Source organism: Bubalus kerabau, chromosome 12 (genome assembly GCF_029407905.1).
Source record: "Bubalus kerabau isolate K-KA32 ecotype Philippines breed swamp buffalo chromosome 12, PCC_UOA_SB_1v2, whole genome shotgun sequence".
NCBI classification, from domain to species: domain Eukaryota; kingdom Metazoa; phylum Chordata; class Mammalia; order Artiodactyla; family Bovidae; genus Bubalus; species Bubalus kerabau.
Genome location: NC_073635.1, coordinates 11416287 through 11442707, shown reverse-complemented (window position 1 = coordinate 11442707; position 26421 = coordinate 11416287). Strand labels below are relative to the sequence as shown.

General features: G+C 45.0%; 1 protein-coding gene across 1 annotated transcript; it reads left to right on the top strand.

Annotated features, from left to right (window-relative positions):
- Positions 1–2208: 2208 nt before the first annotated feature.
- Positions 2209–25847, top strand: OLFM4 (olfactomedin 4). The gene is made up of 5 exons (XM_055543110.1): positions 2209–2391; positions 8812–8964; positions 14961–15173; positions 16338–16488; positions 25019–25847. Exons 1-5 carry the CDS (start codon positions 2209–2211, stop codon positions 25819–25821), a joined length of 1503 nt encoding a protein of 500 aa, XP_055399085.1. The 3' UTR covers positions 25822–25847.
- Positions 25848–26421: the final 574 nt, after the last annotated feature.

The following is a 26421-nucleotide window of genomic DNA, read 5'->3' as shown; positions in this document are numbered from 1 at the left end:
CCCATGGATTGTAGCTATCCAGGCTCTGCTGCCCAGCGGTTCTCCAGGCAGGAACACTGGAGTGGGTAGCCATTTCCTTCTCCAGGGCATCCTCCTGACCCAGGCCACGGATCCCCTGTCCCTGACCTCAGTCTTCTTTGCAGACTGCCTGGAGCAGATCATGTAGACAGACCCTGTTGCTCCCCGAAAGCTTCTGGGAAAATGCTTGTGATCTTCCTGGGTCTGCTCTAACTGCCTCTGATCACTGTGTCCACCCAAATGTGGGTATTAGGTTGGCCACAGAAGGCATCTGTGTGGCTGGACAGGTGTGTTTCAGCGGGGGAGGCAGCGATGATAGGCTGGATGGTGGGAGTGGGGTGGGCCCTAAAGCCTGAGGGGCTGGTGTGGGTTAGTGTCTAGTTAGCACTTTGGGTCCCGGGGTTGCGTGGGGCGTGCAACCAGGGGTGCGGTCTCAGGGTGCCTTGAGTGTACCCTTTCCCTCTGTCTCTTTTCCTTCCCTCATGTTCTATTCATTCATTCATTCTTATTTTTCCTGCTCATCCCCTCCCCCATTTCTGAATAATGTGCTAAGAGTTTAAGATCCTGTTTCTCACAAGAGCAAGGTGTTCATTCTGAGTTTGTGCAGCCCCTGAGGTGAAAGCATCCTTCAGATCCAGTCTTCCAAAGCACTCCAGGGAGCGGGTGGGGATGGAGCAGGCCAGGGGCCTTCTTTCCGTTTTGGAACCCAACAACTTTACATACTGAGCTAGGTTAGGAAATTAAAAATAAAACCAAAAAAAGCACACAAAAAATGTGAGTGGCTCAGATGGTATAGAATGTGCCTGCAATGCAGGAGACCAGGGTTCAATCCCTGGGTCGGGAAGATCCCCTGGAGAAAGGAATGGCAACCCACACCAGTATTCCTGCCTGGAGAGTTCCATGGACAAAGGAGCCTTGTAGGCTACAGTCTATGAGGTTGCAGTTGATCTGAACTGAGAGACTAACACTTTCAAAGCTTAGAAGCAACTTCTTATACAATGTTTCATTAAATTCTAATGACTTAGGAATTGTTCTAACATTAGGAGGCTCAGGGATTTGCCTAAGGTCACTGACTAAGGAGAGAGAGAGCTAGTTTTTATTATTCAGGCCAACACACTTGCTTCCTCTGCAGAAGGAAGGCGGAGGTCACAGTGGTGTGTGAGATGGTGGAGAGGTGCTCTTGGGGCCTGACTGCTGTTCAGCTACCCAGTCATTTCCACTCTTCATGACCCCCTGGACGGAAGCATGCCAGACCTCCCTGTCCCTCACCAACTCCCGGAATTTGCCCAAGTTCATGTCCATTGCATCGGTGATGCCGTCCAGTCATCTCATCCTCTGGGGCCTCTGCACATGGGGCCTGAAGACCACCCCTATTTCTCAGTTTCATTAATACACCTTGAGCTCTTGAATGCCCACCTGGATCACAACAGTGTCTGGGATAAGGGGGTCAAGAGAGAAACTTCTGGAGAAAGAAAGTGTCCGACATGGACCTCCGGACCGGGTGTGGGCCAGTCTCCTGCCTGGGTCCTTTCTGCTCTGTCAAGCTCGCAGGGGCAAGGGCTTGAGCGCACAAAGTCCTTGACTGGGTTTTCCAGGGTGGACGCGCTGCAGGTGTATCCTTCCTAGTGGGGCTGTTGAGATGTTCTGTTTAGGTGCATACCCTGCAGGGTTGAGGTCGGAGACAGCCTGGGCAGTCACCAGTGAAGACGGACTCCCTGGAGAGAGTCACGGTCTCTAGATGGAGTTGCCCGACTGCCCGTGGAAGGCGGCATTCAGGACAATGTTAGGGGAGGTTCAGGGGACAAACAGGGGTGGCTTCTGGGAACAGTGCTGAGGCTTGCTTTTCTTTCCCGGCACTCCCAACCTCTGTCTCATCCACAAAGACTACTTTCATCTCATCTGTTTCAAGGAAGTGTCAAGTCAGAAACCAGATATTGGGCTTCAACAAGCTCATTTGAGTTAATATTTGGCAGGTGATACTCAGATCTAAGGGCAGCTGGCAGAGTGGGGCCCGGGACCCGGTGGGCAGATGACTCAGGATCCTGGGTGTCCTCACCTTCCTGGGTGGTCATGTGTTCTCTGGCAGCTTCCTCTTTGCCTGTAAACTGGCCTCAGGGGGAATCCCCACCGGGTCCTTTAAGAAGCCCGGGGGCTCCTGCAAAACTCAGTGACTTCAGCCTAGAGCACAAGATGAAGCCAGGCTTCCCCTGCCTGTTGGTCCTCCTGGGCCTCCTCCACTCAGCTGTCATGAGTGTTTGGGGGGTCACCACCACCTTCCCCTCCTTCCCCACCCCCGCCTCCTTCCCCACCTCCGACTTCAGCTCCGACTCCCCTACTGACTCTGCCTGGTCCACGTCCACCTCCAAGTCCCAGGTAAGGAGGCCCCAGAGTCTAAGAACTGCGTTCTGTCCCTTCCTTTGGCTGTTTGGAGACCTGAATATAATTTCACGGATGGGTAGTCCTGAACACTCTAAAAGATTTACAACTCCCTTTGTTAACTGCAGGTGCCTTGAAAATGACTTAAAACCCCGGGTAAAATAATTAAATAGTTAGCAAGAGAGACAGCATTTTGGTTCTCCAGCTGGGGGCTTTAGAGAACGAAATCTAAGCTTTCAAGAGGTTCTCCAACCTGACTGTACTTTAGAATTGGGGCAGAGTGGAGAGAGACTTAGAAATATGAAGTTGCCTGGGTTCTAACCCAGATACGAATGGTAACGGGATGAGCCCTGCCAGGAGAAGCTCCAGAAAATTTTGTCTTGTTGATTTGCTGCCATCGGAGACCCTCCATGCTTCTGTTGGGGCCCTGAAAGTGACTCTGAGCCTTGTTTGCAAAGGAGATGGGTGACGGAGTAGGAGGAGGAGACCCTGGTCTTTGGGAAAAGTGCTGTTACACGTGGTATTTCCCTGGAGGAGCGTTAACTCTTTTCAATCTTTCTTATATGGAATCTTAAGAGTCATTTCCAGCTCAAAATGACAATAGCAGGAGCAAAACAATAAGACAAACATGAAAAGCAAGCAAGGGCTAGAAAGGGTCTGGTGCAATGGCTCAGCAGGTAAAGAATCCGCCCTCAATACAGAAGACACAGGAGACCTGGGTTCGATCCCTGGGTTGGGAAGATCCCCTGGAGGAGGAAATGGCAACCCACTCCAGTATTCTTGCCTAGAAATTCCATGGACAGAGGAGCCTGGTGGGCTATAGTCCATGGGATCGTGAAGAGTTGGACACGACTGAGTAAGCCCAGCAGCTGGTCCACGTCACTGGGACGTACATTGACCTTGGTTTAGGGGACGGATCTCTTTTGAGGGAGTGGGAAGAGGCCTGGAGGGGTGAGAGGTTGGGCTCAGGAAGCATCCTCCACCTCTGCCCATATCAGCTCTGGATATTTCTGTAGGAGTCCTACTCTGTAACAACTAGGCTTTCTGTGCTAAGGTGTGATTTCTGTCCTCTGTATTTCTATGATCTTTACTCACATTTCAGGTGGCTGGAAGGGCCAATAGGACAAGAGGAGGAAAAGGCTTTTGTTTGTTTCCATTTCACCACCAGAACCTCAAGGCAATGAAAACCATTTGATAACCTCAAGGCAGTTATCAAATGGTTTGCATAGGGCTCAGATAGAAAAGACAGCAGTAATGTTCTCTGAATGACTTTTATAAATGCCACGACTACATCAAGTATATAATATATATTATTTAATCCACAGAGGTAAGTAAAATTTATGGTCCCATTATAGAGATGTGAAAACTGAGGCTTAGTGAGATAACGTTATTGGCTTAAAGTCACTAAAGCAGCCACTGATACAGCTCAAACTTAGCTGTTCATATGCTCAGTGCTCAGTCACTTCAGCTGTGTCTGACTCTGTGATCTGTGGACTGTAGTCCGCCAGGTTCCTCTGTCCATGGTATTTTCCAGGCAAGAATACTGGATTGCCATGCCCTCTTCCAGGGGATCTTCCCAACCCAGGAATCGAACCCATATCTCCATGTCTCATGGGTTGCAGGCAGATTCTTTACCCACTGAGCCACCTGGGAAACCTCTAGCTGCTCATGCTTTCCACCGTCTGTCTCCATGCAGCTTTCATTTTAAGAGAGTATAGATGAAAAGTGCTCATTTTAAAGAGAATGGTTTGAGAACCATGAATATGCACCCAGCTTCTTTGTAGCCAGAAGACACATCATTTTACTCCATGATACAAAATGATTTCTGGGGACAACGAGACCTGGTTAGCATTTTCTTTCTTTTTTTTTTTTTTAATTTTATTTTATTTTTAAACTTTACATAACTGTATTAGATTTGCCAAATATCAAAATGAATCCGCCACAGGTATACATGTGTTCCCCATCCTGAACCCTCTTCCCTCCTCCCTCCCCATTCCATCCCTCTGGGTCGTCCCAGTGCACCAGCCCCAAGCATCCAGTATCGTGCATCGAACCTGGACTGGCAACTCATTTCATACATGATATTTTACATGTTTCAATGCCATTCTCCCAAATCTTCCCACCCTCTCCCTCTCCCACAGAGTCCATAAGACTGTTCTATACATCAGTGTCTCTTTTGCTGTCTCGTACACAGGGTTATTGTTACCATCTTTCTAAATTCCATATATATGCGTTAGTATACTGTATTGGTGTTTTTCTTTCTGGCTTACTTCACTCTGTATAATAGGCTCCAGTTTCATCCACCTCATTAGAACTGATTCAAATGTATTCTTTTTAATGGCTGAGTAATACTCCATTGTGTATATGTACCACAGCTTTCTTATCCATTCATCTGCTGATGGACATCTAGGTTGCTTCCATGTCCTGGCTATTATAAACAGTGCTGCGATGAACATTGGGGTACTCGTGTCTCTTTCCCTTCTGGTTTTCTCAGTGTGTATGCCCAGCAGTGGGATTGCTGGATCATAAGGCATGTCTATTTCCAGTTTTTTAAGGAATCTCCACACTGTTCTCCATAGTGGCTGTACTAGTTTGCATTCCCACCAACAGTGTAAGAGGGTTCCCTTTTCTCCACACCCTCTCCAGCATTTATTTTAAAAGTGAGGTCAGAGTTTGATCACCAATTAGAAACCAGCTTTTGGGTAATATGATCACCTAAAATACTAGAAAAGAAAATATAAGTCAAGAAACAGAGAAATCCAAAGTGTCTGTTGTTTGGTAAGGAGATAAATATTTAAAAGTAGGTAATGAATGGTAGTTAAATTATACCTAGAGGCTTTAATTTCCTTCCTGGTTTACTTATCTGCCTCTGGTGAGTTAGTATTGCGACTCCAACTTCTTATTTTAGAGCAGGCTAGGTGTCACTTCCACTATAAACCCAGTTTTCTAGGGCTGGCTGTCAGTTTGATGAGCTCTCTGGAAAGTGGTAGAAAACCCCTTTATAACTGTCATTGAGCAAGTTCCAAACGTATCATTTTCTGTACTCTGAAAATGTTGAGTACCATTATTTTATGCCTTGAATCCTTACAGGCACTTAGACTTGGCTGCTAATTAGAGCCAATTGCAGCCTGAAATCACAAATGTGCACCTCACCTTCTGCTGGCGTGCTCAGAGCACTTCAGATGCCTCAGATGGCACCCTCCAAAGCAGGGGTGGGGATGCTATCATGGCCCTCGTTTCCCAGACAAGATAAGGCTCCACGCTTCACCCCACACAGCAACAGGCAGTCAGAACCACAAGCCGGTTGCTTTTGTCATCAGACGGAGGGACTTATTGAGAAAAAAGACACGAAGGCTTTCATAATGACAGTGGGCCTGATTCACTGGGCAGGAATTGGGTCTTTGTCTCCTTTAGTCAGAGCCTGGAAAATTGTAGATGCCAGTAAATGTGAATTGAACACAGCTTGAGTGAGAATTGATCGGTGTAAGGTGTCTGTGGGGTCCACAGGGTGGATCTCGTACCCTTCCAAAGGCCAATGGGACATGCACTTATTTTTGCTGCCCATCCCCCACATTATACTCACATAGAGATTAAGCATCTGCCACGGAAGGAGACCCATCACCATTAGTTTCATCATCTTGAATGCAAGGAACAGAAATATCTCTAATGGGAAACACTGATCAAACTTATGGACCATTGTGATGTCAGTTGAGCGCCCTGGGCTGATGATAAACAGGAAGGGAGCTGGGGAGTCCACAGCGCGAGGACAGAGACGTTCAATACAGGACAGGGGAATGGCTGTCAGCAGGGCTCATAATTATTTGCCTGCCTTTCAGGTGAACTTCAGGACGAAAAGTTGTGAGCTGGTGGTTTCTAGTGGATTGTCTAGAAACCGCTTGATGATCTCAGCTGTTTTGGGAGTTGACAGAGCTTTTTCAAGAACTCTCAGAATGGCCCAACCCTGTCTTGTGCAGCTAATTGACCTCTCCTTGTCAAAATGCGATGCAAGACCTTTCTTTTGGTAGACAGTTGTTATAATAAGCTATTTCTTCAAAGGTCTATGATATACGGTTCCTCCCGTAAAAACCTTGGCACCCTTAACTGGAGGCTTTCTACCTTCCATGTGAGTGATAAAGCTGGTTCCCAAGAAGGCTGGCCTCTCTAACAGGCTCCTGGCATGACCTGTCTAGTCCTTATTCGTCCCTGGTAAAGACCCTTCCCTTTCCTTCCTCCCAGCCCCAGTGTTCAGCACAAACCTGCTTGTTCTTCCTCTTACTCCCCAAGTTTGCAGGTGTGGGGTGTGACTGGCAAAACAAGTTGAGGTCAATGTTAAGGATTAACATGCCATACAGTGTTTTGGGTAAAAATAAATATATATATTTGTCTTCCCTGGTAGCTCAGCTGGTAAAGAGGTCCGCCTGCAATGCAGGAGACCCTGGTTTGATTCCTGGGTCGGGAAGATCCGCTGGAGAAGGGATAGGCTACCCACTCCCTTATTCTTGGGCTTCCCTGGTGGCTCAGCTGGTAAAGAATCTGCATGCAATGTGGGAGATCTGGGTTCAATCCCTGAGTCAGGAAGATCCCCTGGAGAAGGGAATGGCTACCCATTCCAGTATTCTTGCCTGGAGAACTTCATGGACAAAGGAGCCTGCCTGGCTAGAGTCCATGGGGTTGCAGAGTTGGACATGACTGAATGACTTTCACTCATTCATATATATATATATATATATATATATATATATATAATTTGCTCATCTTAAAAGAAGATTAGATTAAAATAGCAAGCAATTTGGGCTTCCCACATGGCGCTAGTGTTAAAGAATTTGCTGGCCATTGTAGGAGACATAAGAGATGCAGGTTTGATCCCTGGGTCGGGAAGATCCCTGGAGGAGGGCATGTATTCTTGCCTGAAGATTCCCATGGACAGAGGAACCTGGTGGGTTATGGTCCATAGGGTCACAAACAGTCGGACATGATTGAAGCAACTTAGTATGCACACATGAAACAGGAAATTTAGCTTCAAAAACCTGAATTAATTGATCCAGGGGTCACTGGTGGACTGGATCTTGATTATACAAGCATCTGGGTTCAGCTTGTTTAGGAATTAGGAAAGTTGGTAGACATTAAATCACAGAGCACACAACCTCATCAACAGCCAGCTGACCTCTGAAACTTTGAGAAGTGTAGCCTGCATCTCTTCAAATTCTGAAAACCTTCCCTTTGCTCTTGGTAGTGTCAGAAAGAGACCCTTCGGGCTGATGTGCTACAGGTGAGCTTTGGGCTTGCCGTCAGAGAAGATCATTGAAAGGCACAGTCAGTGGGCTGCCAAGAGTTACTCTGCAAAGCAATTGGAGTAATAAAAAAAATGTTAATTGTGCCGGGATCCCCTTGGGGAAGTTCAAAGGGGACAAAAGAAAAAACAGGATCTTTCAAACCTGTCATTTTAAAATATGCATTGGCACCAAAGTGTGAGCCTGAATATATTAAAGAAACATCAAATATTTTAAAATGACTTTTCTGCAAGTGGTAAGCTGGAAAACTTTAAAAAAATTTGTACAAAACCTTCAGACTCATACATTGTTCAGTTTGTGACAAATGGCTGGTTTGTTGCCATTTTGAAGGATATTAATTATATATTTTCCCAGGTGAAGAGAGAATGTGAATTTGCACTGTACAGCTTCACTGTAACCCATATCTTTGATGTTTTCCTCATTCTGCTGGAAGGCAATGAGTTGGGACTGGCACAGAGGTGTAGGAAAGAAAAGGAGTAAGCAGAAGGAAAAGGAAAGTGACATTTACTAATCACCTACCATGTACCAGGGACTTGGTTTACATTACTTGGTTCCTCTTGGGGACAACCCTGTGAAGTAGGTTTTCTCTGTTTGACAGATGAGGAAACCAAGACTTGAAGAGAATTCAGATCCAGTAAATGGTAGAATTAAAATTCAATCTTAGGACTCTCATCACTTTAATTTTTTTCCTTACATGGGGACAGTAATAATTTCCTTTAAGACTCTTCTGGAAAGGTGAACCATATGGTTTGCTTAACAGATGGAGAGGTGGCTGACCACTGAGTTGTGCCTGTCAGACATGGTGGCAGCTTTGGGTGTTTTTGTGATTCTGTTCATTTATGTATTGGGTTCCATTTGCTTGCCTCTAAGAGAAGGGGACGACAGAGGATGAGATGGTTGGATGGCATCACCGACTCAATGGACAGGAGTTTGGGTGAACTCCGGGAGTTGGTGACAGACAGGGAGGCCTGGCGTGCTGCAGTCCATGGGGTCACAAAGAGTCGGACATGACTGAGCGACTGAACTGAACTGAAACACTCTTTTGACAAGTCAATTTCTGCCACTCCCCTTGCCAAAAAGCTCATTGCCCACTTATCACTGATGTTGAACTTACTTTTATTCGCAGTCATTTTCCAACTTCACCGGCAACAGAGATGACCGTGGGGTCTGTCAGTGCTCCGTTATCCTGCCAGACAACACCTTTCCTGTGCTGAGAGTGGAACGCCTGGAAATCACAGCTCAGACTATCTCCAGGAAGTTCGAGAAAGAGCTTTCTAAAGTAAGCATTGTACTCTTTTTGCCTCTCCCAACAAGGTCTTGTCACGCACAGACCACATGGCTTTTCTTCAGGACTGTGTAAGCAGCCTTTCTTCACTCTATCAAGGAGCACATCTGCATGTAATGGATACGTTAGTGTTTGGTTTGCAGTAAGCTATGGAGTTCCCTATAGCAGAAGGTGTGCACGCACAGGACAAAGACGGGGTGGAGATGATTCGCCCCACAGGATAAGCTGTCTTCAATATCCTTCCAGGAAGCTGGAAGGAAGCCTGTACATTTCAACCCTGAAACCTTTATTTGGTTTTGTGGTTTCTTCTTCCCTTTGGTATTCTTCTTTGGTGTTCTTCCAACTTTGCCTTCTTTTCTTTCTTCTCCTCTGTCCTTAGGTTCTGTCTTCCTGTCCTTGCGTTTTTCTCATCCTCTTTCTATTCCATTATTTCCCCTCTTGCCTCAGTCCTTTCTTTCCTCTTCTTTCTCATTTTGTTTTTGTTTTTCCCTCTTTTGGGTCTTCTCTTGCATGCTCTCGCCCCTTCTTTCTCCTCCTCCCCTCCCCTGAATCTCCCTCTACCTTCCCCGCTCTCCCTTCTTTTCCTCCCTTCCTCCTATTTTGTCAGTTCACTCTCTTCCATCTCTGCTTCTCTCTCTTTCTTGGAGTTCGCCTCTGTTGTCTCAGTAGGGACATTATATCAGATGCATCTCGCATTAACCCCAAATTAAAGACTTCCCTGGGAATGTGAATCTAGCAGGTCACTCAGCCTTGGTAGAAACCTCCCGAACCCCTGATTACTGCTTTCTCCAGCCCGAGGACATCATATCCCTGAATTAGCCCTTCTCCAAGCTGGTTGGAACAATGAACTTGGCATTCCAGCTTTGACCCCTTTAACCTTTTTAGCCAAGTCAAAATCAGATAGAAAGCCTCCTGCTCTCTGCACAGATGAAGTCCACACTAGGCTCTCATCACATGATGCATTATTTATTAATAATACCACTCCATTAACTTACAAGGAGCTCTGGCTTTCCTGGAAGATTCGAAATAAGTTTTCCCAAGAAATTTCAGCTCAGCTACCTCAACATCCAGCCTAGTTATCTTTTAAGACAAAAATTCCAATGAGGCTGAGCCCCTGCTTTCAACCTGAATTGGTAGATAAATATTCTGAGTTTAAATGAGTGTCCAGGAAAATGTGTTTGACGACTCCAGGAGCCTAGCTTCTTAGGAAATAAAATGTCCTTGAATTAATCAGCAGAAAAGGCACAGCACTAAATTATAAATTCCAATCATTAATATTCATAGTCTTATTCCAGCATAATCAAGTACAGATAAGAAGTTATGCATAAAAACATAACAAGTGGAGGAAAATCCTAGGTAAGGATCTTTTCAGTTAGAGTCATTTGCTTTGAAATAGTGGGAGCTACTGATTTGCATGTCTTCTTGGCTGGCAGGGATGTGAAGGGCAGTTTGAAACCCCAGGCTGCTCCAGGGAGAGGTTTGTGAATCTGGGACGTATAATCCTAATCCTGTGAGGGGGGCAGGAAGCATCTGCCTTGCTAATAATTGACGGGGAAGAAGTGTAGAGAAGATGAAGAAACTTTCAGTTCTGAAAGGGTCAGGAGCTGGTCCTAAAAAAGATTCTCGACTGAGGCCTAGGAAAGGAATTGACCTGCCCCCTGAGATTTACATAATGGATTCAGGGTGTGTCAGCTAAGGTTGACAGCAGTAACATGAACAACTTCTCACTGTGCTTTTTCTGAATGTTTCCAGTTCTACACTCAATAAACCCTTTAAGGCAGGTAGGCCAGTGTTCTTTCCGCCATGGTAGGGATGGGTCAACTGAGGTTCATACGGGTAAAGAGGCATAAATGTAAAGGTCTCTTGGCCGGCTAAGCCAAATCAGGAATCTGGGTCTTGGAATCAGTCCATTTGTTTTTCCTCTCGGCCATGCTGTTACCATCCTCTAAGAAGAGACGCGTGCTTTCCTGGTGGCTCAGTGGTAAAGCAGCCACCTGCCAATGCAGGAGATGCAAGAGACACAGATTCAAAGATCCCCTGGATTAGGAAGATCCCCTGGAGGAGGAAATGGCAACCGGCTCCAGTATTCTCTCCTGGAGAATCCCATGGACAGAGGAGCCTGGCAGGCTACAGTTCATGTGGTCAGGAGTTGGACACAACTGAGCGACTAAGCACAGCACACACAAGAAAAGATGCAGCAGGTCAATAATGCTTTCCATCCAAAGTTAGCTCTTCAGCTGAGGGCTTTTGAGTTCCAGGTGAATTATTATAGCTGTCCTTAGGTTGCCTTGGAAATCCCCGTTTGTCTGGAGGCCTGGGGGAATGCCCATGCGAGCAGGCCGGTAGAAAAGGATTTGGATTGCCAGACGTTGATTCATTATCTGTCAGGACACGGAGAAGACAGGGATGGCCCCCACATAAGATGCTGAAAGCGTTTGATACTATGCCGTGGTTTCTGAGATGTCCCCTTGTGACTGTACTTAGGAAGGAGACAGCACAAAAGGCGGCTCAGAATTTTTTTTCTTGAGAGGGTTGTGGTCTTCGGGGCAAGTTATTTAATATGACACTTTTGCTAATAGTCTCTCATGCATGAGAGGGTTGAGGCAGCCAGGGAGACATTTAGGCAACCCATAAACAAACAACATCGATTGAGCGATGTTTTGTGCAGTGAAATATAATAAATTAAAACGTCAGATTGAAAAAAAAGCCTTAAGTCACTGTCTCTCTAATAATTGCTGTAATTTATAGGGCACCCACTATACCAGGCACTTAATATACATTATCTCTAGTGTTTGCAATCATCTTGTAAGTGTGATACCATTATCCCCAGTTTATAGGAGGAAATGGAGGCTTGGAGAAATTAAGTGATTTGCCCATGAAGTACAGAAGCCTGATTTGTGCTTAGGTGGGTCTCGCTCCACAGTGCTTCATATGTCTTGATGATCAATTCACGCTGAATTAATCTTGTTGTCAAAAATATATTAAAATGACAGTATGTAGCAAAGTGCATTTACTTGTTTTGAATAATCTGGCTATGGTGATGATCACAGGTTTTGAGGAACTGGCAGAAATGCAAGCCAGATAATTCTTTAGTCTAATAGCCAGTTGGGCTGCATTCTTACCTACTGCAAGACCTCGATGTAGAGAACAACAGCCAGCCCCCAATGGTTGTTGTTCTGTAGAGTCTGATCCTGAGAATCCAGTAATGATATGTGCATAACAAATAGAAGAACGAAAAATTCTGCATGAAGGGCTGAGGGTTTGAAGGCAAGCATAGATGAGTCATCTGAAGCTCAAATTTGTAGTGATGGGGAGCTCTGCAGTAACAATGTTGACACAGGGAGGTGTCTCCTTAGGGGTAGATGACCCTGAGCAAGCTGGGCTGCCTCTGCTGAGGCTGCACCTTCCACAGAGAGCTGGGATGTTTCCAGAATTGTCCGTTCCCTCTCAACACTAGAGATCCGTACACGCGAAGGGTTCAGACTTAAAATCTCTTTAAATGATTACAGTGCACACCATGAAGTCTTTCTGACCCATTCTCAAATTCTCTCCCACCTTCTGTAACTCCGTGGATGATTCCAATTTTCCTGAACATCCTGGAGCTATTCTTGAAATGTTAGTTGAGAGAACCTCAAGATTTCCCCCAAACAGACCTTTCAAGACCCTTCACTCTGTGGCAGAAGCAGGGCAGGCCCACCACACGCGCTCCGAGGCAGCAAACGTCAAGATCGGCCTTGGTGTGCAGGGCGAATCTGGGAGAGCCACATTTCACTTAGCAGAAATGACAGTTGAATCACTCATTTTTATAGAACAACAGCTGTGATATGCCACCAAAATGTTCCAGGAAAGCTGAGGGTGTTTCATTTGTTCCAAGAGCTGGCAAGGCCAAATGCCAACAAGAATATTCATTTTGTGAACTTCCATTTCTGCCGTGGGTTGGCACTTCATTATTATTATTGTTTTTCTCACAGCCAAAAATCTTATGCCTGATTTTTGGAGAAGTTGAAACCTGGCTACCTTATATCTGCGTTTGTGCTTTTGAGTGAGACTTGCTAGGTTTATATATACATATGTTTTTGGTTTTTTTAACCTCCTTATCCACCAGAATGTCACCAGCCTTATCAGCCTCTTCTGATGGCAATGAGCATCCGTTGCCTGGGGAGATATACCAGCAGTGCCAAGGGCTGTGTCTTCAACTTTCATTAAATCCTCTTTGCCTGCAGCCCTAGGCCTTTAGGTCCGTGGCCTATGAGTCTACTCTAATTTGTACAGTGGGGTTAAGTGGAAGGGCTAAAATGTCAGAAGTTAGGGCTGCCTTTGGTATGAGAAGGATTAGAAGCTGACATCTGGCTCTGACTTCATCCAGGCCCTGTGGATCAGCTACTTGACATTAGCACAGTGTGGAGGGAAAAGCATCACTTCTCTTCAAATTTTTAAAAGAGTGTAAAAACTGGCAACTTTTAATGAGCAGGTCCTTAAAAAAGCCATGGCATTTCTTTTAGAGATCAGATACTGAAAGAACCACCAACTGTGTTTATCGAAATATCCATTTGGAGATTCCAATTATACACTAAGCCACCATGGGAATTTTTGGAAGTATTTTAGCTTAATGATCAGACATTCAAATGTATGCAACAAATGTGTAATTTAGAGGTCTGATTGCAATAATCAGGTCTTGGAAAAAACCTGGAATAAATATGTGGATGCAGTTAATGAAATGTGTACTTTATAGTAGCACATATCTCACATATTGAGGAGTAAGTTGGGTCTCTTTTTTAAAAATTGAAGTATTGTTGATTTCCAGTGTTGCTGGTTTCAAGTACAGCAAAGTGATTCAGTTATACATACATATATATCTGTTTTTTTCGGATTCTTTCCCCTTATAGGTTATTTCAAACCGAGTATAGTTTTCTGTGTTATATGGTAGGTCCTTGTTAGTTACTAAATAGACATTTCTCCAAAGACATACAGATGACAAAAAAGCACATGAAAAGATGACAACTTCACTAATTATTAGAGAAACGCATATCAAAGCTCCAAAGAGGCGTCACCTCACATCCGCCAGAATGGCCATCCTCAAAGTGTCTACAAATAACAAATGCTGAACAGGGTGTGGAGAAAAAGGAAACCTCCTATACTACTGATGGAAACGCAAATTGGTACAACCACTGTGGAAAACAGTATGGAGATTCCGTAAAAAACTAAAAGAAAGAGCTCCCATATGATCCAGCAAACCCCACTCCCAGACACTCCAGAGAAAACCATGCTTTGTAGGTTGAGTCTTTATGGTACTCTGTAGAAGGCAGAGGGGTTCAAAACTCATTGCATATGGTAATCAAAGAGGGAATTCTTCTTAGAGCATGTCTCCCTCTTCTAGAAAATAATTCCATTTAAAGTGGTGGTTCTAAATGGAGGGAGGGTGGTGGTGGGGAGGGGGTGGGGGTGGTTTTGCACCTGGGGAACATCTAGCAATGTCTGCGACATTTCTGGTTGTCACAGCTGGGGGTGGGTGGGTGGGCGCTGTTTGCACTTAGAGGCTAGGGATGCTGTTAAATATCCTACAATACACAAGAAAGAATGATCTAGCCCCAAATGTCAATAGTGCTGAGGTTGAGAAACCCTGATTTAGAGCATGTGTGTTAAGTGGAAGAGGGTGGGCCAAAGCCTGATTCAAGCCACTGTAGTTTGGAGAGATAATATTTTCTCAAACATTAAAGTGGAGATTAAACTGTAGTTGCAAATGATGATCTGAAGCACAATTATTTTTAGTCTAGCCAAGTATAAAAGCCACCTCCTTCCCCATCGTAACAATAAGTTCTTTTTAGTTTGTACTTGGATTGATTTTTAAAAATATCTAGTTAAATATATTTTTGATACTTCGCTTTACTTAAAAAAGATTGACCATGATCAAATAGTCCCCGAGGAGTTGGTAGTGGAGGAAGGCTGCGTGACATCTCCCTGAGAATTGACTTGAGCTGTTTGTCCTTCAGGTAAAGGAGTATGTCCAATTAATCAGCAAGTATGAAGAGAAACTCTTAAACCTAACTGTCCGAGTGTCGATCATGGAAAAAGATTCCATTTCTTACACTGAGCTGGACTTTAAGCTGATCAAGATGGAAGTGAAGGAGATGGAGAAACTGATCAAGCAGCTGAAGGTCGGCTTTACCGGAAGCACAGTAATCATTGACCAGTTGGAAGTGGAGGTATGAAATCACTGTTTGCGTATTAGTGACAAAGTCTCTTTCTCTGGTGACCCAGACAGTAAAGAATCTGCCTGCAATGCAGGAGACCCAGGTTCGATCCCTGGGTTGGGCAGATCCCCTGGAGAAGGGAATGGCTTCTCACTCCAGTGTTCTTGCCTGGAGAATCTCATAGACAGAGGAGCCAGGTAGGCTACAGTCCATAGGGTTGCAAAGAATTGGACACGACTAAGCGACTAACACTTCCACCCTTTGGTGAGCAAGTGCTAGGATCAGGAGAGGAATCTTTTTCTTCTGATGTCTAATCCTATACTTGTTCATGACCACCTGGCATGTCCCGTGCTCCACTTTAGATGCCTGGCTTTGAATAGTAAATTAGCTGTCTAATGGTCAGAGTCCCACTCCAGAGCCAAATGACTTTCAGTATCTCCAGAAAGAAGATGATATATAAGTGTGAACAACTCCAAGGCCAAGCTAGATCAGGGGGTCTTCTTCATTCTGGATTTATCCTCATGGGACTTGAAAGTCACGATTTACCTGGTTTTGGACGTGCTACATCCGTTTCTCCTTTCCAATGAGCATATAATCTTTAATCCCTCTTGGAACGCTTCTCCACATACTGGCAAGTCTCTTTAAAGGAGTTTCTTGTAAGTATGTTTTTCTGAAGGCTTTTAAGCTCTGTGAATAAAGACCATCCAATTAATATTAGGCTTGGATAATTCATATCAACGAGGAGTATCCTAGCACAGTCATGACATGGACTATCATTGAGAATTCCAGTTCTGTGTTTTAGGATTCAGGCTTTCTCTGGCCCTTACCATTCATTAGGAACTTAATTACAATATGGCATGAGTAAACACGAGTTTACAGGGGAAGGTTGTCAGAGATGAACTTTAATGGACATTTGGGGATGCTTCAATGGAACCTGTTTTCTGTCATTACAGCTTTTAAAATCTTTGCCATTTTCTTCTTGTCACACACATCGGCTTGCAATCCGACAGGCATTCACACTAAACCATGAAATGTATTCTTCCAAATGAAACCGTTCAGAAGAATCTCGGATGTATTCTCCAGCAACCTTTCTCTAAGTGACAAATTCAGCCCTGGAATGTTTATGAAAGAAGTTGCACGATAACAGAAAATCACTCTGAATTTTGATTTTCTTAGATCAGGAATATGACTCTCCTGGTGGAGCAACTTGAGACGCTGGACAAAAACAACATCCTTGCCATTCGCCGACAAGTCCTGGCTCTGAAGAACAGGCTCAAGGAATGTGAGGCCTCTAAGGTCGAAAGTGCCCCCCCGCCCCCTGCGCCAGGTAAGGGTGCGCCGTCTTTCCCAGGCTCTGGAAGAGCTGAAGCTGAGGTGGGGAAGGGCTCTGGGATGGTGGAGGTGAAGGGAGGATGGGATTTTTGCAGGTCTGAGTTTATTCTCCTGTGCTTTTAAATCTCATCTACCCGTTCTACGCACAATCACATTCTGGGGTGCACAGAGGAGAAACGCAGATGATGAGTTGATTTAAAACAAAATACACAAGTTGCACATAACCATTTTGCATTTGCTAACGGGGAGAATGTCTATGGTGATGGACTGGTTAGCGGGGGCCAGGTGAAAGCTTCTGCAATCTTCATGGCATCACCTCTGTTGTCCTGGGGATTCTAAGGGCTGGTTGGCCCATTTATCTGATGAGCCAAGTCGTGCCTAGAATCCTCCTTGCCTCTTTTCCATCTCCCCCAACTTCCCTCTCTTCTTCCACCTCTTTATTTCTCCTTCCTGCTCCCATTAAATTCCCATGCTATGTAGCATGTCCTAGGATTCAGTGAGGATGTAATGGATGTCCCAAAGGCTTAATGGGTCAAGAATCCGCCTGCAACGCAGGAGACACAGGAGATGTAGGTCTGATCCCCGGATCAGGAAGATGCCCTAGAGGAGGAAGTGACAGCTTATTCCAGTTCTACTGGAAATATTTTACTCTGAAATATTTTATGAATAGAGGAGCCTGGCAGGCTACTGCCCAAAGAGTTGTAAACAGTCAGACACGACTAAGCATAAACTGGACCTACACGTCCAGTGCCATGTAGGCGTGTCCTACCATCTTCCCTAGACTTCGAGTTCTTGGAGGGCAGGAATGGTGTGTCCCTCTCAGGAATCATCCTTGAAGGGGGCTAGGTGTAGCATCGAGATTCGTGCCTGTAACTGAACTGCCTTCTTGAATGGGGTGGTGGAGTGTAGGGATCAGGAGCTCGGCATTGGGATGCCAAAGGCCTGAGCTTCCCAGCTACATAGCCATGGCAAAAAGCCTTAATCTCCTCCTTGGTAAATGGAAGAACAGTACTAGGAACCTTGCAGGGTTGCAGTGACGATTCACAAAACAATTTTTGAGAAGCTCACAGTTCTATGACTGACGTTTATGCACCGGCGATTGTTGTTGCATTAATGTGGATAATTAAAGTGAACACCTCGCTGCAAACAAAAGAAGAGCTAGATCCGTGTGCCTCTCAGCACATCCCTCCAGGTGTACTAAAGCCGCAGTGTCCAGCCCTGGAGCCGGGGTCACAGGGACCCTCTCTCTGCAAGTCCTGAGCATCTCAGCCTTGATGGGGACCGTATCCGTTCATCAAATCATACACCTCTTGTGATTCTCATTCACTCCTACTCTCACAAGCTGCTTCCTTTCAGGTCATGCATTTCTGGGTCCTTGTCAGTGTCACGGATTTCTTTAAGGCTTTAATTAAATACTGCCATTGTTATAATCCTCTTGATGTTGTTCAGCGGCCTATCTTTCCTTCCTCTGCGGTTGAGACTCTGTCACAGTATGACCCGCAGAGGAGGTCTTGTCCTCTGTAATAAACTAGGCTAGGGAATGAGACGGAGAAGGCAATGGTACCCCACTCCAGTACTCTTGCCTGGAAAATCCCATGATCGGAGGAGCCTGGTAGTCTGCAGTCCTTGGGGTCGCAAAGAGTCGGACACGACTGCCTGACTTCACTTTTCACTTTTATGCACTGGAGAAGGAAATGGCAACCCACTCCAGTGTTCTTGCCTGGAGAATTTCAGGGATGGGGGAGCCTGGTGGGCTGCCGTCTATGGGGTCGCACAGAGTCGGACACGACTGAAGCGACTTAGCAGCAGCAGCAGCAGCAGCAGCAGGAAATGAGAGCTCGGTCTATGGGGCCCCTAAGTGCTCGCTCCCCGAGGGCAGGAGTCAAACAGTGACCCTCCTCTCGATACTACCTGAGCGTGTCTTTCTTTCCTCCTTTCATCCGTCCCTTCCTTTCCCCTTCTTTCTCTCTTTTTATTTTTTGAAAGAATTGATTTTCATCCGCTTGTTTATGTATTCTTTTTGGCTGCACCGGGTCTTCGCTGCTGGGCGAGCCTTTCTGTGGCCGCGGTGGGCGGGCCCACTCTCTAGCCGCGGTGCATCGGCTTCTGATCGCCGTGGCTTCTCCAGGCGCAAAGAACCGGCTCTAGGTGCACAGGCTTTAGTGACTGCGGCCCGCAGGCTTCGTTGCCCGGTGCCATGTGGGATTGAGCCCCTGTTCCCTGTCTTGGCAGTTGGATTTTTAACCACTGGACCACCAGGGAAGTCCCGTCTCTTTTTAAACCTCAGCAAACTGTCCTCATGGAATAACTTTCCTGGCAGTTTTCTATGCATCCCTTGGAATGAAGACAGTTTAGGGCAGGAAAGAAGGTTCGGGGCTGCCATGTCTCAGAGGAGGGGGCGTGGTGGGGAGGGTGCAGCTTTTCCTGGGGTCACGCAGGCGGCAGGGAGCTGACGCTGAGGTGCCAGACCCCTTCCTGCCTATCATCTGGGGACCTCAGGCGTCAGCACCTCCAGGCTGCTGGTGGGGGAGAAAGCACGCTACTTAGGATCTAAGGAAGAAAGAAATGGTCAGTCTGTTTTCCTGTTTTCGTTAGGTTTTTTTTTTCTAGAACTTTCCCCCAGGTCCTCAACACTTAGGCTTTTGTGAGCCAGCCCAGCCCAGCTGTGTTGTTTAAACAGATTGGATGCAGACTCCCTCTCACTTTCCCACAACCTTGGCTGCAGCTGGATCCCTGCCAGGCCGCTTGGCCCTCCTCCAGCTCTGTTCATATTATATTTATGATGTTTATATTAAACTGACTTTTTGTCATGTTTTGAAATCAATTTCTTTCACTCGCTCTCTTTCTATTTGGACTGGTTGATAATGCAGGATTGGAAAATCCCCAGGCACCACCGCATTGTGAGCCTGTGGAGACTTTAATTAAAGTTACTCACTATTATGGGACTTTAAAATCTGGCCTGTTTGCTTTTCTTCACTGCAGAGTTGCAGAGAAGAAAAAAAAAAGAAAGACTTGGCCCCTGCAGGCAGCTGCCGTTTGCTACCCCCATGGTCAGCTTGATCTGAGAACCAGTACATAGCGTTAGGGTTCGATAAAATGTGCTTTATAGATGCTTTATGCCACAAATGGCATCCTTTTCTGCTTCATTTCGTAGAACTTCCTCATTTAAGATAATTGGCCTGATGCTCATTAACTGTTTTCCCTAAAAACAACTGACTTCGGTTTCTCTCTGTTCTCCCTGGATCTAAAGGACTGTAGATAGGAAAATGGGATGCGAATGCCTAGGATTGTCATTGTTATAGGTGGAGGTGCAAGGCTGTGTGCTGGCACATAGTAGGTGTACAGTAAATGACCCACGAAAGATGTAGGCTGATTGGCCAAAATCCCGAGCCTAGGGAAGAGCTGAGCGTTGGGGAACATATATCCAACAATTCAAAGTCCATTTCATCTGAATTATTTTATGATTATGACCATTTTGATCTTACAAGTCAATTGTATTCTCATCTTTGCTCCAAGTTCAGTTGCCCAGGTCAGAGGGAGCATTGGTGGATCCAAGATTAAATTTCCTCTTGTTGAGTGTGCTCAGCCGTGTCCAACTCTTTGTGACCCCATGGACTGTAGCCCGCCAGGCTCCTCCGTCCATGGGATTTTTCCAGGCAAGGATACTGGAGGGGTTTGCTGTTTCCTCATCCAGGGGATCTTCTTGACCCAGGGATTGAACCCACAGCTCCCGCAGCTCCTGCATTGCAGGCAGATTCTTTACCCACTGAGGCATTGGGGAAGCCCCACGTTTCCTCTGCTGGTATATAATCTTTAGTTTTTTCTTTTTGTTTTTTTTTTAAAGTGCTGCTAACCATGAGACTTTAAAAAAAAAAAAAAAGCCAAGTTAGAGTATTTTAAAGTTTTACCTTGTGGCCTCCCAGGATATTTTCAGAATACCTTGGCAATATCTAATAACCTCCATGATGAAGAAGAGATTGCCAAACAAGGCTATCTGGTATGGAGAGTTCCTTGCATTATGTTCTGTACAGTGACTACCAGGCTCTTGGAAGCATTCAGATATGTTCTCGGGTAAAGAGCTAGTGTTTTTATAATTAAAGCTAAGGACACAACTTAGCGACTAAAATGATAACCATGACAACAAAGGTGAGTTTGGGATGTCTAAACAGTTTTTCATTCCATAATTTAGTGCCACTGTGTGGTTGGTACTCTTCTGGGCACTTGGCTACCAGGATGGGTCCATAAACCTCCAGAAACCACTATTTAATGTAAACCTTCAGTTGTAACATGACGTGATTATAATGCTGATCATTTATTGAGTTAAATGTACCTGTCTTCTGTACTCTTAACAGTTCTACAGAGTAGGTATTATTATTTTTTCTTCTAACACAAGGAAGCTGACACTCAGAAGGTTGGGCAAGCCACTCAAGGATACTCAGCTCACTAGTGTTGGAGCAGGATTGGAACTGGAACCTGTCTGGCAATGTTTTCAGTGTACCAGGCTGCCTTCCACAGATGCTCAAATGGAGAGAGATGCTGCACCTGTGATTCCTGGGGTGATAAGAAAGTTCCAACAGCTCACTAACCTGATTAACACCAAATTATCTTGGCTTTCTTGCTTGTGGAGTAGCTGAAAGGGTACTTTTGTTCTCAGTTCTGTGGTGTGTCCTCTTCCATCAGAAAATGCAAAAGGATTCGTCGATCTTTCACAACTCTTGAGTCATGGTTGGGTAGTGGGTTGTTGTTCCAGTGGCAGGAAAAATTGGGGATAAAGAAGGAAAGGCATGGGGTATCTCAAGTCCTGGAGATGCAGGAAGGGGCTGGGAAGGGGTATGAGACAAGGCAGGGTGGAGAGAGGCTCGGACAGCGTAGGGGATGGGGTCTCTCTCTGGGCTAGATGAGACGGGGATGCAAGGCTCTGTGCCGGCAGTGGCACCAGGCTGCCTGTCAGTTTCATCCTTGTTTCTAGGACAGTGTGCAGCCGGGAGTTGAGGAAGCCTGCTGTAGCCTTGTCACTGGTCTGTCACTGTTGTGGCCACATCCGTAGCACTGACAACAATACTTTGTTCTAGTCTTACTTCCTCTTCCTTTGTTGGGAGCCGGGGCTATAAAAACAGTCCACAGGAGTTAGAAGATAAAAGGAGGATAACAGAAAGGACATGAAAGTGTTCAGGAATGATTGTGGGGTGAGGAAGAGAGATTCAAATTTCATACCAGGTGCAATTTTATTTTTTAATTGGAGTATAATTGCTTTACAGTATTGCATTAGTTTCTTGTGTACAAAGAAGGGAATCAGCTCTGTGTCCACAGATAGCCCCTCCCTTTTGACCCTCCCACCCACCCCACCCCCACCCTACCTCTCTAGGTACCGCAGAGCACAAAGCTGAGCTCCCAGTGCTATGCAGCAGGTCCGTACTGGCTATCTAGTTTACACATGGTCGTGGATATATGTCAAGCCCAAGCTCCCAATTCGTCTCACCCTCCCTCTCTCCCCCGTGTCCACACGCCCATTCTCCGCATCTGCATCTCTGTTCCTGCCCTGCAAATAGGTTCGTCTGTACCTTTTTTTTTTTAGGTTCCACACATATGTGTTGATATGCAATATTTGTTTTTCTTTTTCTGACTTACTTCACTCTGTATGACAGACTCTAGGTCCATTCACATCTCTATAAATGACCCAATCTTTCCTTTTTATGGCTAAGTAAAATTCCATTGTATATACATACCAAATCTTCTTCATCCATTTATCTGTTGATGGACATTTAGGTTGCTTCCATGTTCAGATATTGTAAGTAATGCTGCAGTGAACACTGGGGTACATGTGTCTTTTGGAATTTTTAATAAGAGGTACAATTTTAATCTCTTGGTCAACTTGTGAAATAATAAATGTTATTAGTAGTAGTAGTAGTAGTAATTTTTAAGGGAAGTTTATTTTGGATCCTTCATATCTAAGGATTTCTCCCTCTAGGACAGAATAGTTTATTATCTTTAATCCCATGATAAAATGCTTGACTATGTTACAGCACATAAGTTTTCCTTAAATATTTTGTTGCTGTTGGTTTGGGATATTTCTTTTCCATGAGGGCAAGATTCAATTAAGCAAACAATGCCTAAGTCTTCTAACCTGCAAGAAAAAAGTGACTTTCTATCATTTCCTCAGGGTGAAATGTCGTTGAACAAATAAGTTCTCAGGAAGATATTTTAACTAGAATATCTGGTTAGTAGCATATGGAAACTCAAACAGTTTTTGTTATCATTAAACTGAACACACCGCTAACTTTATTTTAATAATTCATGCATTGTTTCATAAACAAAAGCAAACAAGCATTCATCTGAGAGATCACTTTTAGAAGAGGAAATAATACTTTATAATTTTATTTATTATTTCTTTAGTGGAGAGCAGTCTCTTGGCTGAACATGCGTTGCTTTTTTATTTATGAAATGGTGCATGCATTATTAAAATAAACCCGCGACTGTGTTCTGCTTAATGATATGCAAAATTATTTGAGGTTGGGTACAGAGCAGTTTCATTTCTCTACCTGTTGTATGGTTGGCTGGTTTTCCCACCAACTGTGGATTTATGAGAGCATTTAAGGAGCACATATTTAATTCCGGGACCAAAAAGCCCCAGCAGATTGGAAAAATAAAAGCAAGATTTCTAGTAATGGTTTCACCTCTGAACAGTCCTTGAATGAGGAGGGGAGAGAGGAGAGGCATTTAACAAGGAAAGAAATGGGTCTTTCTGTAGCCATCAGAGGTAGAGACTCAGAGGCGAATGCTTTGCACCCTCTTGCTCCCCGCAGTGTTAATATCAGGCAGTTCTTTGGAGCTCTGATTCTGGCTTGAGCTCACCTCATGTGTCCTCCGTGGCTCCCTGAGTCCCTCCACGCATTCACCGCCAGGTTCTGTCCCCTCCTCCCTCACCCGCTCTGCTCTAGGCAGCAGGATGAGGGAAAATGACCTCCAATGTACTTGGAGTCGACTTTCTTTTGTAATTCCAATAAAATTTCTGGCCAGCTTTTTAAGGGTATTTATTAAGATTCCAGAAACTGTCTGTTCAAATCTTTAGATAGCTATTATAAAAATACTGGAGGATTTTTATTCTATTTTTTTATAGCTCATAAATGTCTGGGTTGGCAGGCATTTCAGAGGGAGGACTCTGCAAAGGGCCAGAAGGCCCAGCCGGAGTCATTCACCTGGGTGTTTCAGGGACTGTAGATCCAGTGGACCGGTGAGTCTGGTCCCACTTGATTGTACACATCCTGACAATGAAGGCGTCAGACTGGGAACCATGGCGTGCTGGCCTGTCGTTCTGCGGCACAGCAGGCGATGGCTTACGAGCTACAGGCCCACCTTGAAACTCTGCAGCGAGGTGGTCACCACGTCATCCACGCTTTGGGCACAGAACAGGCAATGCTGCCCTAAAATACCTTCTGTGACTTTTCAAAGCTGAAATCCCACAGTTAGAGGACCTCTTAGAGGTCCATAGAGGGCCTTCTTTCTTTTCTTTTTTTTTTTTTTTAACATTTTTTATTTTGTATTGAGCTGATTCACAACGTTGTGATCGTTTCAGGCGAACAGTGAAGGGACTCAGCCATACATATACATGTATCCATTTTCCCCCAAAGTCCCCTCCTATCCAGGCTGCCACATAACACTGAACAGAGTTCCATGTGCTATACAGTATGTCCTTGTTGGTTATCCACTTTAAATATAGCAGTGTTTACCTTGTCATACTGAGTCAAGTAAGTCACACGGAGAAGTAGAAATATTATATGGCATGCCTTATATATGGAATCTAAGAAAGAAATGATACAGATGAGCTTGTTACAAAACAGAGACTCACAGACTTAGATAACAAACTAATCATTGCTGGGGAGAAGGGATAGTTAGGGAGTTTGGGATGGACAAGGACCATCTTTCTGTATCTTTAAAATGCCATAGTAGAAACTTCCTCTCCTGAGGGTAACATGGGCAGCATTGGTACCTGGTGTGGACATGCCCTTGGGGCCCCAGGGAAGGGCAGAGGGAAGGGAAGGGAAGAAAGACTTGTCCCGGATCGACTTCTTCATCCCAATTCTCCCAGCCCTGGTGAAGAACACCACTGTGAGTACAGCTTTATGGCAATAGGAAGGCGTTCTCCTGTGGTCTTGCTTTCTTGATTTCTCTATAAGGAAAATGAAATAAAATAGTATTGCTGAAATGCATTCTCATAGAATAAAATACATTAAATTCACCAAGTCTTCCTTTTTTAAACTTTTTAAAATGGTTGTTCACAGTTCCACTATACCCATTTTCCAGATTAAAGGCCCATCCATGTAAACAGGAGACAGTTCTCTCTAGAACTGATAACATGTTTGCATTGAGACCAAGGCCAAGGGTAGCTTTTGCTTTTCCTCCATCAGAACCATGGTGTTGACAAGAAAAATGTTTATGGATTTATTTGGTTCTTAGAATATTAAACTGTTTGTATCTTGTCATGCATTTTCTCTAAGAATGTCCTTTTATTTGTTTTGTTCCTCTAGGGAGCTGTGCGCACGGCGGTGTGGTGAATATCAGCAAACCAGTTATAGTTCAGCTCAACTGGCTAGGGTTTAGCTATAAGTATGGTGCCTGGGGTCGGGATTACTCTCCCCAGGATCCAGGCAATGGGCTATACTGGGTGGCACCTTTGGATACAGATGGGAGAACTTTGCGATATTATAGACTCTACAATACAAAGGATGATTTGCTGTTGTATACAAACGCCCGACAGAATCAAATCTCCTATGGCCAAGGCAGTGGTACAGTAGTTTATAAGAACAACATGTATGTCAATTGGTACAACAGCCAGAACATGGCCAAAATTAACCTGACCACCAACAAAGTTGATTTGTCCCAAACTCTCCCTAATGCTGCCTATAATAACCGCTTTTCGTACGCTAATGTTGGTTGGCAAGATATGGACTTTGCTGTGGATGAGAATGGATTGTGGGTGATTTATGCAACTGAAGCCAGCACTGGTAACATCGTGATTAGTAAACTCAACGACACCACACTTGCGGTGCTAAACACTTGGCATACCAAGCAGTATAAACCATCTGTTACCAACACATTCATGGTGTGCGGGGTTCTATATGCCACTCGCACTCTGAACACCAGAATAGAAGAAATTTTCTACTACTATGACACAAACACAGGGAAAGAGGGCAAGCTTAACATTGTAATGCAGAAGATGCAAGAGACTGTGCAAAGTATTAACTATCACCCTTTCGAACAGAAGCTTTTCGTCTATAACGATGGTTACCTTCTGAATTATGATCTTGTCTTCCAGCACATACCCCAGTAAACTTTCAAGTGTTAGGGTGGAAGGAAATAAAATTTTTACTGAAAAAAAAAATGTGGTCTTCTCTACTTATTTAGGGGCTGGGAGTGGGGTGGAGAGACGGGGCAGGGCTCAAGATCCAAAAGTATATGTGTTTCAGTTCAGTTCAGTTCAGTTGCTCAGTCGTGTCCGACTCTTCGCAACCCCATGAATCGCAGCACACCAGGCCTCCCTGTCCATCACAAACTCCCGGAGTTCACTGAGACTCATGTCCATTGAGTCGGTGATGGCATCCAGCCATCTCATCCTCTGTTGTCCCCTTCTCCTCCTGCCCCCAATCCCTCGCAGCATCAGAGTCTTTTCCAATGAGTCAACTCTTCGAATGAGGTGGCCAAAGTACTGGAGTTTCAGCTTTAGCATCATTCCTTCCAAAGAACACCCAGGACTGATCTCCTTCAGAATGGACCGGTTGGATCTCCTTGCAGTCCAAGGGACTCTCAAGAGTCTTCTCCAACACCACAGTTCAAAAGCATCAATTCTTCGGTGCTCAGCCTTCTTTGCAGTCCAACTCTCACATCCATACATGACCACAGGAAAAACCATAGCCTTGACTAGACGGAAATT